The 15,789-nt window shown below is 41.7% G+C and overlaps 2 protein-coding genes across 2 annotated transcripts in view; one reads left to right on the top strand and one right to left on the bottom strand.

Moving 5' to 3' along the window:
* Nucleotides 1-3,151, bottom strand: part of CCDC170 (coiled-coil domain containing 170) — a 132,193-nt gene extending 129,042 nt beyond the window's left edge. Inside the window, exon 1 of the mRNA XM_054490746.2 lies at nucleotides 2,974-3,151. Coding sequence (XP_054346721.2) covers nucleotides 2,974-3,057 — 84 coding nt within the window. The 5' untranslated portion in view covers nucleotides 3,058-3,151. The remainder of the gene's footprint in view (nucleotides 1-2,973) is intronic.
* Nucleotides 3,152-9,608: 6,457 nt separating this feature from the next.
* Nucleotides 9,609-10,212, top strand: LOC129038134 (NADH dehydrogenase [ubiquinone] 1 beta subcomplex subunit 5, mitochondrial-like). The gene has a single exon (XM_054490745.2). The coding sequence runs from the start codon at nucleotides 9,634-9,636 to the stop codon at nucleotides 10,138-10,140; it is 507 nt and encodes a 168-aa protein (XP_054346720.1). The 5' UTR covers nucleotides 9,609-9,633; the 3' UTR covers nucleotides 10,141-10,212.
* Nucleotides 10,213-15,789: the final 5,577 nt, after the last annotated feature.

Here is a 15,789-nt window from a genome sequence, read left to right as displayed (position 1 = left end):
GGTCTTAAACTCTTGGGCTCAAGCGATCCACTCACCTCTGCCTCCCAAAGTGGATTGTAAACTGTCGATTCTTCATTATGAGCAGGGTCAGTCTCCAATTCATTTTTGTATCCTCTGTCCCTTCTACAGATTCTCAAAACACTGACTCTTGAGATGGTGGCTGAAGTATTGATGGAAGCATTGGTGATGATGGTTAGGAGTAGGTGCAGTGGTGCTGACACCAAAGCAAATTCCAAAAGTTACAAAGAATAACGATGGCTAATATTGATATGCACTTATTCTGTCAGACACTCTCTTGGGTGCCTTACATTTATTAACTGTGAAATCCTCAAACTACATTATGTGATAAGTTTTATGATTCCACGCTTTAGATGAAAAAACCAAAATGCTGATACATTAATTGTTTTGACCAAGGTGTCACAAATGAGTGGTATAATCAGGAGTGTTTGAATCCAGTTTTGAGTCTAAAGCTAGTATCTCAGTCTCTACAATATTTTACTTTTCCAGAAAGTTGCAGACTATCACTGCTTTGTAATGTAATGTTTTTCAGTCCAGCATGGTAGGAAAAGTACAAAGCTTTTGAAAGAAAGATACAAGTCCCTGCTCCATCATTTCTAATCGAGTAAGCTATTTCCTCATCTTATACAGTGAGAAATTTCTGCCCTGCCTATCTAAATTATGAGATGATCTCAGATGAAGTATTTTGCAAACTGAACATTTAATTGTAATAAATGCTGCCTTTTCTGCAGCTACTTTTGTTCTCAATAAAATTTAGTTATTTTAAGCCAATTAAAATCTCATGCTTAATGGACATTTTCCTTTTGTAGGTAGTGACTTATGCTAAAAATTTCTATCTGAATCAATATTATTACTCAACTAATATGATTACTTATTTATTGCTAAAGGGGAAAAATCTGGGAGAGGCCACCAGTTGGGGACATCACCAATAATGGGATAAGCTGATATATGCCCCTCCTGATGTGATACTCTGAGACATAACATCTCTTGTGTTATTCCTACCCAAAAATCTAATCACGAAGGACAATCAGAGAAACTTACTGTATAAAACAAATGACCTGGACTCTGCAAAAATGTCAGTATCATCAGAGACAAAAACAAACAAAAAACAAAAAAAATGTGAAGAACTGTTCCAGGTTTGAAGAGACTGGAGATATAACTAAATACAGTGTGTGATCCTGAAATAGAAAAAAAATTGGCAATAAATGGCATAATTGGGACAACTAGCAAATTTTTAGTAGGTCGTGTATATTAGATAATATTATTGTCACAATGCTAAACATCTCGATTTTGATCATTGTATGTTCGTTAGAGAATGCCCTTACTCATAGGAGATAACACACCAGAGTATGTACAGATGAAAGGTCACAGGGGACCAGGCATGGTAGTGCATCTCTGTAATCCCAGCACTTTGGGAGTCTGAGGCAGGTGGATCGCTTGAGCTCAGGCGTTTGAGAGCAGCCTGATCAACACGGTAAAACTCTGCCTCTGCAAAGAATACAAAAATTATCCAGGCATCGTGACATGCCTGTAGTCCCAGCTACTCTGGAGGCTAAGGTAAGAGGATCGTTTGACCCCAGGGGGGTCAAGGCGGCAGCGAGCCGAGATCGTGCCACTGCACTCGAGCCTAGGTAACAGAGTGAGACCCTGTCTGAAAAAAAGAAGAAAGAAAGAAAAGGAGGGAGGGAGAGAATGAGAGAAAGAAAGAATCATGATGGCTGTAATTTACTCTCAATGGGCTCACCAAAAAAAAATATTATTAATATAAAAATACCACATACTTATGTATGGTTAAGACACCACATTGGGATAAAAATTAATAAAGTCAAATATGAAAATGTCAGATAAAAGAAAAAACATCTAGTAACTGGCCTCTGAGTTAGAAAGAAAGAAAAAATAGTTTTATTTCCACACTTATTTTCCACAAATATTCCAGGAATCAGAGAAATCTAAATACAGGTCAGATGTAAGACAACAATCAAAGCTGCTGAATATTAGAAGAATTCCGACAGCACGTTGGAGAATCCAACTCATGTTTTGAATCCACTACATCCCCCAGGGATATCTATGGTCAGTACACAGCGTGGTAGGAAAAGTCCAAAACTTTGGAAAGAAAGATCCTCCATTATTTGCTAATTGGGTGAGTTACTTGCGGTTAGCAGTTGAGCTGAACACAATTCCCCCATCTCTGGCAACTACTCCCGATACACACGATACCTGGTGGGCCCCGATGCCAGGGCCAAAGGGGGATTCTTAACCCAGGCTGAGCCAGCCACATCTTCCTGTGCGCCCAAGTATGTATGTGCCCGTGTTCGTGTGTGTGCGCGCCCGTGTTTGTTCGCGTATGTGCGTGTTCGCGTGTGTGCACGAGCGTCTGTGTGTGCGCTCATGTTCGCGTGTGTGTGCGCGCGCGCGTTGGCACATCTAATACCTGAAAGTCCCCAGTGCCTAAGTAACTCCTGGGAGTAAATGAGTAGATGCATTCAGGAACAACTGAATTGCCAACGTTTCTGGATTCGTTCGCAACGAAAGGGCCAGCGACTCTATTCCGGGCTGGCCCTCCTCCTACTACATCAGATTTTCTAGAAATTGCTCCGAAGCACACTTCAGTAGCTAAGCAGGGAAAGTTAAATGAAGGAATTCTTTGCTCCCAGGGGTGGCGGGGAGGAACTGCCCGGCCGCACTGTCTTTCGAATTTCACCGGTTTAAATGGTCAGAGAAGCAGCGTGGCACAACCTAAAATTCAGACGCACTCCGCAAACTCCGGTCCTGCCCATCCCCTCCTGAAATCAGCGCCCTGGCAGTCCCAGGCCACCGCCCTCGCGGGAACAGAGCTGCTCTGATTCTGCCCACGCCTCCGGGAGGAAAAGGGTGCAAATCAGGGGCGCCTCGGCCCCTCCGGGGTCGTCTATCCCCAGGGCCACCCCCACGCGCGGCCGGCGGCTGGGACCGTACCTCGGGCGCGGGCGAAGCGGCACCCAGCGCGATATGGCTGGTGCAGTCCAGGCTCCCGGAGCCAGAGGAGCGGCCGCGGCTCATGGCGACCCGAGCCCGGGGGCGCGCTCGGACCCGGAACCGGCCCTGAGGAAGCGGCCGGCGCCGGGAGCCGGCGGGTGGCGCGGGTGTCTCCTCGGGCAACGGGTAAACACCGCGGGGACGCGGCGGCTCCCGGCTGCGCGCGAGTAGGGTGGCCCGGCCGCAGGAGGCCGCGGTGGACCCCGAACCCCCGAGCGTGGCCTCCGTGGCGAGGGCCTGCAACCCAGCGGCCGACGCTGCCAGGGCGACCTGGGGGAGTCGGTGGGGATAAGGGTCGGTCCTCCCGGTGGGACTCTGCAGTGAATGCAATTCCAGGCCTCATCCTTATGTCAGCGATAAATACAGCCAGTGGTCACTGTGAACGGTGCTGGCGCGAGTGAGGCATAGGAGACTTCACAAGGGTGAACGGAGCATTTATTTAGCACCCACTGTGTGCAAATGTGTCTGCGAGCATGCAGCCTGGGCAGGTCCGGGTCCTGCGCTTGGTTTAATATTCAGCTGTCTCAGTCTTGACGTTTTTAGGAAGTTTTGAACAAGGTGTCCTGCATTTTCATTCTGTACCGGGGTCCACAAATTATGTAGCCTGCCCTGGTGTGCGTTCTTTCATTTCACCTTCTCAACAACCCTGCCTGGAAATACGGGTACTAGTAATACCAGTGTTAGTAACATCCACAGCTGCTCATTATGAAATACTCATGCTAGTCCATGCACTGTTCTAAGTGCCTCCCACGTATGATCGAGCTCCTTAAATTAAACAAGATTATGAAGTGGATATTAGAATAATCCATCTTCAAGACAAGGAAACAGTCACAGGGAAATAAAATTTCCAAGATGTATAGAGTAAGTGGTAGAGTGAAGATCAGGCTCCAAACCATAACACTAAAGCACAGAGAAGATGAGTAACTTGTTTAAGGTCCCACAATTTGTAGCAGAATCTGAAAATGGAATCCGCATTCACCTCACTTTAAAGTCTTTGGTGGGCCAGGCGCGGTGGCTCACTCCTGTAATCACAACACTTTTGGGAGGCTGAGATGGGTGGATCACTTGAGGTCAGGAGTTTGAGATCAGCCTGGCCAAGATGGTGAAACCCTGTCTCTACTAAAAATACAAAAATTAGCCGGGTGTGGTGGCAGGCACCTGTAATTCAGCTATTCGGGAGGCTAAGGCAGGGAGAATCGTTTGAACCTGGGAGGCAGGGGTTGCAGTGAGCCAAGATTGCACCACTGCACTCCAGCCTGGGTGACACAGCGAGATTCTGTCTCAAAAAAAGAGAAAAAAAGCCTTTAGTAGACTCCCATGCTGTTTGAGACACATGAAATCAAACAGGTGGGAGGATTGCTTGAGGCCAGGAGTTTGAGACCAGCCTGGGCAATACAGCAAGACTCTATCTCTACAAGTTTGTTTGTTTTTTTTTAATTAGTCAGGCATGGTGGTGCACACCTGTAGTCCTAGCTACTCAGAAGGCTAAGGCGGGGCCAGGTGAGGTGGCTCATGCCTATAATCCCAGTACTTTGGGAGGCCGAGGCAGGTAGATCACCTGAGGTCAGGAGTTCGAGACCAGCCTGGCCAACATAGTGAAACCCTGTCTCTACTAAAAATACAAAAATTAACTAGGTGTGGTGGCACATGCCTGTAATCCCAGCTACTTGGGAGGCTGAGGCAGCAGAATCGCTTGAACCTGGGAGGCAGAGGTTGCAATGAGCTGAGATAGCACCACTGCACTCTAGCCTGGGCAACAGAGCAAGACGCCGTCTCAAAAAAAAAAAAAAAAAAAAAGAAGGCTAAGGCAGGAGGATAGCTTTGAGCCCAGGAGGTCAAGGTTGCAGTGAGCTATGATCACCACTGCACTCCAGCCTGGGCGACAGAGCAAGAGCATGTCTCTAAAGACAACACAAAAAGGCAAAATCAGAGCTATGGCAGCTTTTCTTGGATTCCATCAGTCATCCTACGTGCATTCATATCAGCCCTGAGGATTTCTTCATCTGGACAATGGCTTTTGATCTCACAGTAACTTTGCCATATATCTAATCCAGAATCATCTCAAGGCTTTCACTTGATGTACCATTAAAGAAAAAGTTCTTAATGAAAACTTAGGCTTTCAGAAATCTCCTATTAGTAGTACAATTTGGAGTAAACACATTTTTAGGTTGTAGTTTTTCCTTGCAGTAGAACCACTACAAACTTGTCAAATTTTCTTTTCTTTCTTTTTTTTTTTTCCAGACAGAGTTTTGCTCTTGTTGCCCAGGCTGGAGTTCAATGGCAGGATGTCGGCTCACTGCAACCTCCGCCTCCCGGATTCAAGCGATTCTCCTGCCTCAGCCTCCCGAGTAGCTGGGATTACAGGCATGCGCCACCACGCCCTGCTAATTTTGTATTTTTAGTAGAGACGGGGTTTCACCATGTTGGCCAAGCTGGTCTCGAAGTCCTGACCTCAGGTGATCCGCCTGCCTCCAACTCTCAAAGTGCTGGGATTACAGGCGTGAGCCACTGCGCCCGGCCAAGCTTGTTAAATTTTCAACGAACCAACACTGCCAGAGGAAACACAAAATTGATGAAAACTTAAGACACCTGGAAGAGAACCAGATGGAAATCCTTCTCCATTAACTCTAATCCAATTGTTTAAGAATCCCATGTCATACAGCCTAATTCTGCTCACTTTGGTCAACCTTGTAGCTCTTATTCATGAGAATAGAAGATATAAATTTGCACAGTCTTTAAAAATCAGCATGAAACAGATCTTTCTCTGTATAAAACGATGTGATTTTGTGGTAACTGGAGGCAGAAAAAGTACTTGGCTCAGCCCTCCCCAGATGCCTTTGAGATTTCTGGGATATCAAGACATGAGCCAAGTGACTCTTCAAGCAGCATCTGATGATGTGATGACGTCAAAGAAGTTGAGCTGGGGGGACCCCGAGGTCTGGACCTTGGAGGAGATGACGATTTGGGCTAGCCGGGACTATGGTGGTAGAACATTTCAGGCTGGGAGTTGGAGGGGGGCGGTCTCTAGGTCTGATAACAGTTTAAGCAAAGGAGGGAAGAAAAAATGTACAAACAAGTTCCAGTCCAGACCTCTCACAAAACCCCGTGTGTGGGCAGCACCATGTGGCCCGCAATACCTCAGTACAGACCTCTGTTTTGGAGTTTTCTTGTGGTGTCGTAAGTTTAGAACTCTGGTTTCTTCCTTTTGCTTGTTTGCTTGTTTGTTTTACAGATGTACATGTTTCTCACAGGAACATTTGTAATATGATAAATTTTGGAGCTTTTGACTTCCGTTTGAAAACTTGTCACTGAAATCACTATGACATTTTAATTGTCTAAAGGTTGTTTAAAAGAGTAGGCTTGATTTTAGTATTTTCCTAAACACTTGCTATGATCTAAATGTTGGTGCTCGCCACCCCAAATTCATTTGTTGGAACCTAATACCCATTGTGATAGTGCTAAGAAGTGGGGCCTTTGGGAAATGATGAAGTCATGGGGGCACCAACCTCATGATTGACATTAGCCCTTCTAAAAGTGGCCCGGATTTGTTAAAGGATACAAAGTGACAGCTAGACAAGGGGAATCAGTTCTAGTGTTCCATACCTCTGTTTGATGACTGCTGTTCACTATAGTACATTATATAGTTTCACATAGCTAGAAGGAGGATATTGAATGTTCCTAATACAAATAAATAATAAATGTTTGAGATGATGGATCTGCTAATTATCCTGGTCACTATATATTATTTGTATCAAAACTTCACTATGAATCCCATAAATATATACAATCATTTGTCAATTTAAAAAACACATTAAAATTTTTAGCCCGGCGTGGTGGCTCACGCCTGTAATCCCAGCACTTTGGGAGGCCGAGGCAGGTAGACCACGAGGTCAGGAGATCGAGACCATCCTGGCTAACACAGTGAAACACCGTCTCTACTAAAAATACAAAAAATTAGCCGGGTGTGGTGGCAGGCGCCTATAGTCCCAGCTGCTTGGGAGGCTGAGGCAGGAGAATGGTGTGAACCTGGGAGGTGGAGCTTGCAGTGAGCCGAGATTGCACCACTGCACTGCAGCCTGGGTGACAGAGTGAGATGCTGTCTCAAAAAAAAAAAAAAAAAAATTAAAATTTTTAAATGAAGAAAAAATTTTCAAAAGCAAAATTCTTTCTTAAAAGGACATATCTATCTCTATCTATATATAAAGTAACATTTTTGAAACTTAAAAAATGTGGCTTGAGTGAGCTCCCTTGCTTCTTCCTCCATGTGAGGATATAGCAAGACAGGCCGGTCATGGTGGCTCAGGCCTGTAATCTCAGCACTTTGGGAGGCCAAGGTGTCCAGATCACCTGAGGTCGGGAGTTCAAGACCAGCCTGGCCAACGTGGTGAAACCCCATCTCTACAAAAAATTAGCCAGGCATGGTGGCAGCTGCCTATAATCCCAGCTACTCAGGAGGGATGAGACATGAGAATCACTTGAACCCGGGAGGCAGAGGCTGCGGTGAGCCAAGATTGCGCCACTGCACTCTAGCTGAGTGACAAAGCTAGACTCTGTCTCAAAAAAAAAAAGAGGACACAGCAAGAAGGTGCCATCCATCCATAAGGAACAGGAGGAGCTCACCAGGCACCAAATCTGTTGGCTCCTTGATCTTAGGCTTTCTGGCCTCCAGAACTGTGAGAAATAAATGTCTGTTGTTTATAAATTACCCAGTCTAAGGTATTTTTGTTATAGCAGCCTGAATGGACTAAGTCCTAGCTGAACGAAATGTTCTCAAAGCCTGCAAGCAGCTCCTTCAGTCATCTACCAGAAGATTACTTGGTGAAGTACAGACCACTGAAACCTGCTATTCCAAGCGAGTGGCAGCTCTTAAAGGTCTTTAAAGCCTTTCTCAGTCCTTTCCTAGACTTGTTTCACTTGTTTGCTGATCCTTATTTGATTTATCTAATAAATGAACACTCTTCAGCAATGACTTTAATTCATCCTAAAACAGATCCCCTGTCCCTTATTTGTTCTATTGTGACATAAAGCTGGTTGTCAAACAATTTGTCAGTGTCATTTCCAAAGACTTTCATACATTTCATTTCATTTATTTTAACGTCCATTTTCTATCTTTTCCCCATACATATGACTGTTTCCAATATATTTTTACACCTAAAATAAATGTGATCCATCTTATAACTTTATTATAGGCTAAGCTTAGAGAACCACTGAGAGCTCACTTTATGAAAAATAAGCAACTGAAAGAACTTCGGTTTCACTATTAAGGTAAATCAGAATTGTTCTTTTAAAAAATATCTTATCAAAAATGTAAAGTACATTTCAAGACATTTTTGTTGGGTAAATATAAGGTTCTAAAAAACACCTACAATAAATATATATTTTCTGGTCCTATATGATGTTTATTTGACTGTAAATTCAATACATTTGAATTCTGTTTTAATTGGTATTTTCTTAACTAGTCAAAAAGATTTGTTGTATATAATACCACCATTCATGGCCTTACTGAAGTGATCTTTCAGTTGTGAAATTGCAAGTTTAAAATAGTTTAATATTCTTGGAAAAATTTAGAGGGATAAACTGGGTAATCAATGTTAACATTTTTCTGTTCTAGGAGGAGAAAGCACTTTCTAGCAAAGGACTGCCAGAAGGACTATATCACGTCTTTTTATAGGAAAAGTGTCAACCAATCGGGAGGATTATGGAAAGTCTGGGGTGAAGCAAGAGCTCCACAAGCCTTCTTTGAATCCTCTGTGCTCTGAATCACCTGGCAGCCAATTATTCCTAAAGTTTTTTTCCCTTTGGGGGTTTCCCTAGAAGAGCTGAAGTCTACTACTAATAAGAACAGAATTATTTTGGGGGATGAATAACATTTTTCTTCACTAAGGCTCAAAGTTAGTGTTTCCTATCATCAAAATTTATTCCTAATTTCCACTTTTTCTGTTGTTGTTGCCCAGGCTGGATTGCAGTGGCGCAATCTCGGCTCACTGCAACCACCGCCTCCCAGGTTCAAGCGATTCTCCTGCCTCAGCCTCCCGAGTAGCTGGGATTACAGGCATGCGCCACCACACCCAGCTAATTTTGTATTTTTAGTAGAGACGGGGTTTCTCCATGTTGGTCAGGCTGGTCTCGAACTTCCAACCTCAGGTGATCCACCTGCCTCGGCCTCCCAAAGTGCTTGGATTACAGGCGTGAGCCACCACACCCGGCCAAATTTCCACTTCTTAATGCTTATCTGGAATGAAAATTTACATGTTTCATCTTTAAAAATGTCATTCACACAGATGGGTACTGCTAAGTACTGTTTTCATTTCATAAGCATGTGATTTAAATTGAGCATATTAATCACTCAGAAGGCATCTATAAAATTACCTTAGATTTTTATGTTGATATTTATCTTTTAGCATGTCATTATGCTGCAGATTAAAAGCTTCCAGTTGAAGGTTAGATGGAAGCTCCTCAATTGCAGTTGAATATTAATATATTTTTGAAATACGGGAATTTCCTTTGCATGTGCATTGAGGGCTGAATATTTGTGTGAGAATGAAGATTTCACATCTTGTTTTAAATTTCGTCAGCTTCTTCCTCTTGCCCATAGTAGCCATGGCGGCCATGAGTTTGTTGCAACGGGTTTTGGTTACCGCGGTGGCAGCTCTGTCTGGCTGCCCCCTTGGCACTCGCCTCGGATTTGGGGGCTTCCTCACTCGTGGCTTTCCGAAGGCTGCTGCTCCTGTTCCACACAGTGGAGACCATGGGAAAAGGCTATTTGTCATCAAATTCTATGACAGGCATTTTTTGAAGTTATTGAGATTCTACATTGCATTAACTGGGATTCCAGTAGCAATTTTCATAACTCTGGTGAATGTATTCATTGGTCAAGCTGAACTAGCAGAAATTCCAGAAGGCTATATCCCAGAACACTGGGAATATTATAAGCATCTCATATTGAGAAATTATGGGATTGCCCATAATTTCTATGATAGTCCTGAAAAGATGTATGAAAGAACAATGGCCATCCTTCAGATTGAAGCTGAAAAGGCTGAATTACGGTTAAAGGAGCTGGAAGTACGAAGATTGATGCATGTGAGAGGAGATGGACCCTGGTATTAGTATGAGACAATTGACAAGGAACTTATTGATCATTTTCCAAAAGCAACTCCTGACAATTAAGCATTTTTTTTCTCCAAAGTATATTCTCTTTATTGGAAAATAAATTAGTAAATATATTCTGTATTTTTGCTCTCCATGAAAAACAAAAGAGTTTCTGACATTACTCTCTCTCAGTGTTGGTTCAGATTGAGGCTTTTCTTTGGGGGGTTTGTCTTCCAGTCCCCAAAGAATGTTTAAAATGTACTAATAAAAACTGGAGAAATAGGAATTTATCAACTCCTAAAATTGTAGCAACTTTGAAAGGTTAGTGTTTTATTTACCTGACAAATGGAAGTTATAGAAAAGAAGTCTAATAATGTTAAGCACCAGCAATTATAGTATTTTGTACAAATGCCTGTATTGTAGATGTCTGTATTATTGAGGGGCAACTCAGGATTTTAAGTTCCAGAAAGTATTGAACCAACTCTAAAATGTTAACTCCTTAATAAACAGATTTTCAGTAAACAAATTTTAAAGTTTAAAAAAATAATAAATTTCATCAGCATAGAAAGCATATAGGACAGCTTGACAGCTTGTACTTAGAACAACATTAGCAGTTATTGCATATAGTACTGTCTTACCTTATAATTATACCTTGAATTGATTAATAAATATTACCAACTCTACAGCAAAAGCTAATTTCCAAAGCCATTCAGTATTCAATAATACTGATTGAAGGCTGTGTTTCTTATTTGGAAAAACTTTCAATCTCAGCCCTGAGTTCAAAAAATTGAAATGAAACATTGTCACCACTGATCATCAAATTTCTGTGCATCAGAGCAAGTCAGGATATATGGTTTCTATTTCTGGCAAAAACTTCTAGAAGTGACAACGGTTAAGTCCACAAGAGCGATGAAGTTCAACATTTACACTACTGGTTTAATAATGCCTGATAAATACAAATATTTTCTGTGATGTGTTTGCTGATGAATAATATAATGAATAACCACAGGCTTTTCATTTTCAAAAGCTTTGTAAATGTACCCAATTAAACCCTTTTCTGGTGAACATGTATTTTTACCATCACCAGTTTTAACACATCTTATCAGATTCTACTTCAGATTGTACTGAATTCGCGTTTTCTGTTTCTCTTAAAATATTCTCACCTGTATTCTCTCCACACAGGCTTATTTTGATTACTTCAGTCTTGGCACTGATATTTCATATAACAACTGCTCAGTATTGTTAACATTTGTGAACTTGTCAAGAGCCAAAGAAAATCATTTGCCTTGTTTTTAAGGCAAAAATATGTTCATGTTGCTCCCAACATCCTCAACTCTGAACAACCAGTCTCACTGAAAGGCAAGTTTATCTTCTCTAAGAGCACGTTTCTTTAGCTGCAGCAATTAAACATGATTTAATGAACTCAACATTGGTAAATGGCTCTCTTTGCCTGGCTAATAAATTAACCACTCAGAAACTGACTTTGGTTGCAGCCTCATTTTATCTTTTATTTTTGTGAGACAGTTCTGCTGTGGTCAGATATTCCATTTTAAATTTTCTAATTTTTCTAACTTACTTTTCTGTGAGTTAAGGATATTATAACAAGTGCTGAGTCTAATTATGTCAATGTCTAGGTATTCTTTTAGCACATCTATAGTGTCATGTTTATAGTAAACATAATGCTTTGGCATTTAATTCTACAAAAATAATCTACAATCCACTGTCTTAAAGCATGACATCCAAAATCCATGTTTCTTATATTAACATGATGAGTAAGCTCTGGTAATTTTAAAAGTAAAGTAAATGTCACCATAGTACAATACATATGGTACTTTACCAAACACGGTAGAGTTATAACTGTACCTCTATTATTTGTGATTTGTGGATGAGCAGGACAAAATGATAAGAGCACCACATGTAGTCTCTTTTGCAGCCCCTCAATCCTGCTGTTTGAGTGTGAAATTAACCAGAGACAAAACATAAACAAATGTGGCTATGTTCCTATAAAACTACCTATAGACGCCCAAATTTGAATTTTATGTCACTTATCTTCATGTGTTACAAGATATTATTATTCTTTTTTTTTAAAACCAACCACAAATTTGAAACTGACTCTTAGCTTATGGGCCATATAAAAACAGGTAACTATGGACCATAGTTTGCCAACCCCTGCTCTAGGTCAAAGTTTAGGATATGGGTACATTTTTCAATTGGAATCAACTTAAGCTAAATTATTTAGTAAATGATTGCATAGTTAGTATTCAGATACAGCAAAAGTCATACAGATGATAGAGGAATGACTAACATTTGGAGAACACCATACAGGGAAACACAATGGAATTACCCAGCAGTGCTGAGTGAGCCCTTGAGGTTTATGGTCATGATTTTAAAATGAAACCAGTCAGCTCAATTGTATGATTTTTCTCCTATATGTTTCCATTGTTTGAGAAAATGGAACATAGTTACCTTCAACCACGGTCAGGGTTATGCCAGGAAAGTAAGATAGAGAGAGGAACAAGGTAATTGATTGTATTTACAAAGGAGTCATTATACTGATGGATCATAGAATTTAAGCTGGATAGTAAAGAAAATGAAGATAGGAAGAAAATAAAGGAATATAGGAGTTTGAAAAAATAGAATAGGATCAATGACTCAGAGGTCCTGATGAGGTCAGAGCATTGTTGCAATGGGGCTATTCCAGTTAAGGGAATTGAAAGGAGAGTCGGTGGTGGTCAGAGCAGGATGCTTAAAACCAGAGATAGTGCAGTTCCTGGCCTAGGCTGTAACCATGGGAACAGGTGGCTCAGTTGAAATATTGCAAACAAAAATCATTGGTTCTGAGGCATGTCATCAACGAACTGAATGGCCAAGATTTTGGATGGGTCGCATAGTTGGACGTTGATGTCACCAAGGATGTTGACAGAGGAAGACAGCTAAGAGCAAAAGTCTTCAATAGATGTAGTACTTAAAAATTAGAGGCTGGGCACGGTGGCTCATGCCTGTAATCCCAGCACTTTGGGAGGCCAAGGCAGGCAGATCACCTGAGGTCAGGAGTTCAAAACCAGTCTGGCCAAAATGGTGAAACCCCATCTCTACTAAAAATACAAAAAAATTAGCCAGGCATGGTGGCAGGCACCTGTATTCCCAGCTACGCGGGAGGCTGAGGCAGGAGAATCGCTTGAGCCCAAGAGGCAGAGGTTGCAGCGAGCTAAGATTGTGCCACTGAACTCCAGCCTGGGTAACAAGAGTGAAACTCCGCCTCAAAAAAAAAAAAAATTAGAGCTGATCCACGGAGTTGGCAGCTTTTTCCTGCACAAAAACTAGCCCTACTTTTCAGTAGCTGGAAATAACAGATTGCCCAGTGAAATTGTTGTGGTGTAAAATATTTTCCCTGCTTTAACCAAGTTGCCAAACAGTAGATTAACCCTTAATTTAAAATGTATTATAAATGAGATCTGGTTTCATATATATGAAAACGAAAACCAAAAATACATAAAATATACGAGAGATCTTTTTTCTTTTTTTTGCTCAAGAACTACAATGTCCTTTTTAAAAAATACTGAAAGCTGGCGAGGTGTGGTTGCTCACACCAGTAATCCCAGTGCTTTAAGAGGCTGAGGTGGGAGGGTGGCTTGAGCCCAGTAGTTCAAGGTTACAGTGAGCCAAGATCGTGCCACTGCACTCCAGCTTAGGCGACACACAGAGACTCTATCTCTAAAAATAAAAATTAAAAAACTGAAAGGGCTTGGATTTACCCCTGGACTTGAAGGCCCTCTAACAGTGGTTAAGTAGACACACCCTGGAGTAAGGGTGTCTGGGTTCAAATCCTGTCTTTGCCATTTCTGAATTCCCTGATCTTGGATAAGCTTCTCAACCTCCTAGGGCCTATCCCTCATCTGTAACATAGAAGTAATAGCAGTGCATAATCCATGTGGTTGCTTTGAAGATTAAGTTATGTAATGTATGTAAAATGCTTAGTCTGCAGAACCTAGGACAAAATACAAAATAAGTATGAGCTATTAGCATTACTCTTCTAAAACACAGAGTAGAGAATTCTCCCATAAGACACTACAAAGAAGGGCTAGCAAAGCAAAGTGTTTACTCTTACTCTAAATTATTCTGAACTTTGGAAGATCATTGGCTTCATTTTTTTTTAACTACTCAGTATGTAAGAATACATTTTTGAAGCATTTTCTTTACTTTTGGAAAACAGGAATTTTAGAAAGGGGTTAGAGCAACAAAGAGGTGCCTTGCTTCCAGGAACTTAGAACTATCAATTGGCCTATGGGCCAGGCGTGATGGCTCACGCCTGAAATGCCAGCACTTTGAGAGGCCGAAGTGGGAGGATCACTTGAGTCCAGGAGTTTGAGGCTGCAGTGAACTACGATAGGCCAGTGCACTCCAGCCTTAGTGACAGAGTGAGACCCTGTCTCAAATAAATAAATAAATTAATTAATTAAATAAAATCAAGCAATTGGCCTCATATGGTTAAAGCAAAGCAGAGATATGCCAAACATCTTATAAAGACATGCTATCTCCCCAGCCAAGACAGAAATTTAACTAAATACATTAATACGTATAAGAAAAGCATATGATAATCACAAGACAGATTATTTCACAATGGAAACTGGTTGGGGGGGCGGGGGAGGCTGAGAAGACAGTGGACCTCAAATACCAATGTCTTGTCCATTTAGTAGCTCTGTTTCTCATCTAAATTAATAAAAATCAAGATTTCACCCTCAAAGCCTGCAAGCCTGTGGCTACAAAGCCCTCCCCAGGACTCCTCTTCCCTCAGGATCCCTGTCCATTCACAGGATGTGCCCGTGAGCAGGCAATAGAACAGGACATTAAGGTCGCCATTGTGACCATTGTGATGGTTAGTACTGAGTGTCAACTTGATGGGATTGAAGGACGCAAAGTATTGATCCCGATGTGTCTGTGAGAGTGTTACCAAAGGAGATTAACATTTGAGTCAGTGGGCTAGGGAAGGCAGACCTACCCTTAACCTGGGTGGGCACCATCTAATCAGCTGCCAGCAAATATAAAGCAGGCAGAAAAACATGAAAAGGCTAGACTGGCTTAGCCTCACAGCCTACATCTTTCTCCTGTGCTGGATGCTTCCTGCACTCAAACATCGGACTCCCAAGTTCTTCAGCCTTGAGACTTGGACTGGCTTCCTTGCTCCTCAGCTTGCAGATGGCCTATTGTGAGACCTTGTGATCGTGTGAGTTAATACTCCTTAATAAACTCCATATATATATGTATACATCCTATTAGTTCTGTCCCTCTAGGGAACCCTGACTAATACAACCACCAAAGTGAGGTTAGTCAGGATTATTCTAAGGTAGCAATAAGAAAATGATATTCCTCCCACACATTGAAGTTCTGGAAAGACCAATGTTAAAAATCCCTCCAAAAAGATAACTTGCCTAACATTCCATTAAAATCAACCTCAAAAGTAAACATGGTTTCTAAACAAAAGAAAAAAGACAGCTTCTTCTGGATCTTTAAAATGCCCTTATTATTTTGGAAAATCTTATGGCTTTGGGGGGTGGGGAGGTTAGTGTGGGATTTTCCTGACCCCATTTTAGACATGTGTTAGATTTCTTTCAAAATTGTGCCAACTTTCTTTCAAAAAGCAACAAATACTTCTTGTTTTTAAAAGCT

Source organism: Pongo pygmaeus, chromosome 5, assembly GCF_028885625.2.
Source record: "Pongo pygmaeus isolate AG05252 chromosome 5, NHGRI_mPonPyg2-v2.0_pri, whole genome shotgun sequence".
Lineage (NCBI taxonomy): Eukaryota > Metazoa > Chordata > Mammalia > Primates > Hominidae > Pongo > Pongo pygmaeus.
This window is presented reverse-complemented; position numbering and strand designations above follow the sequence as displayed.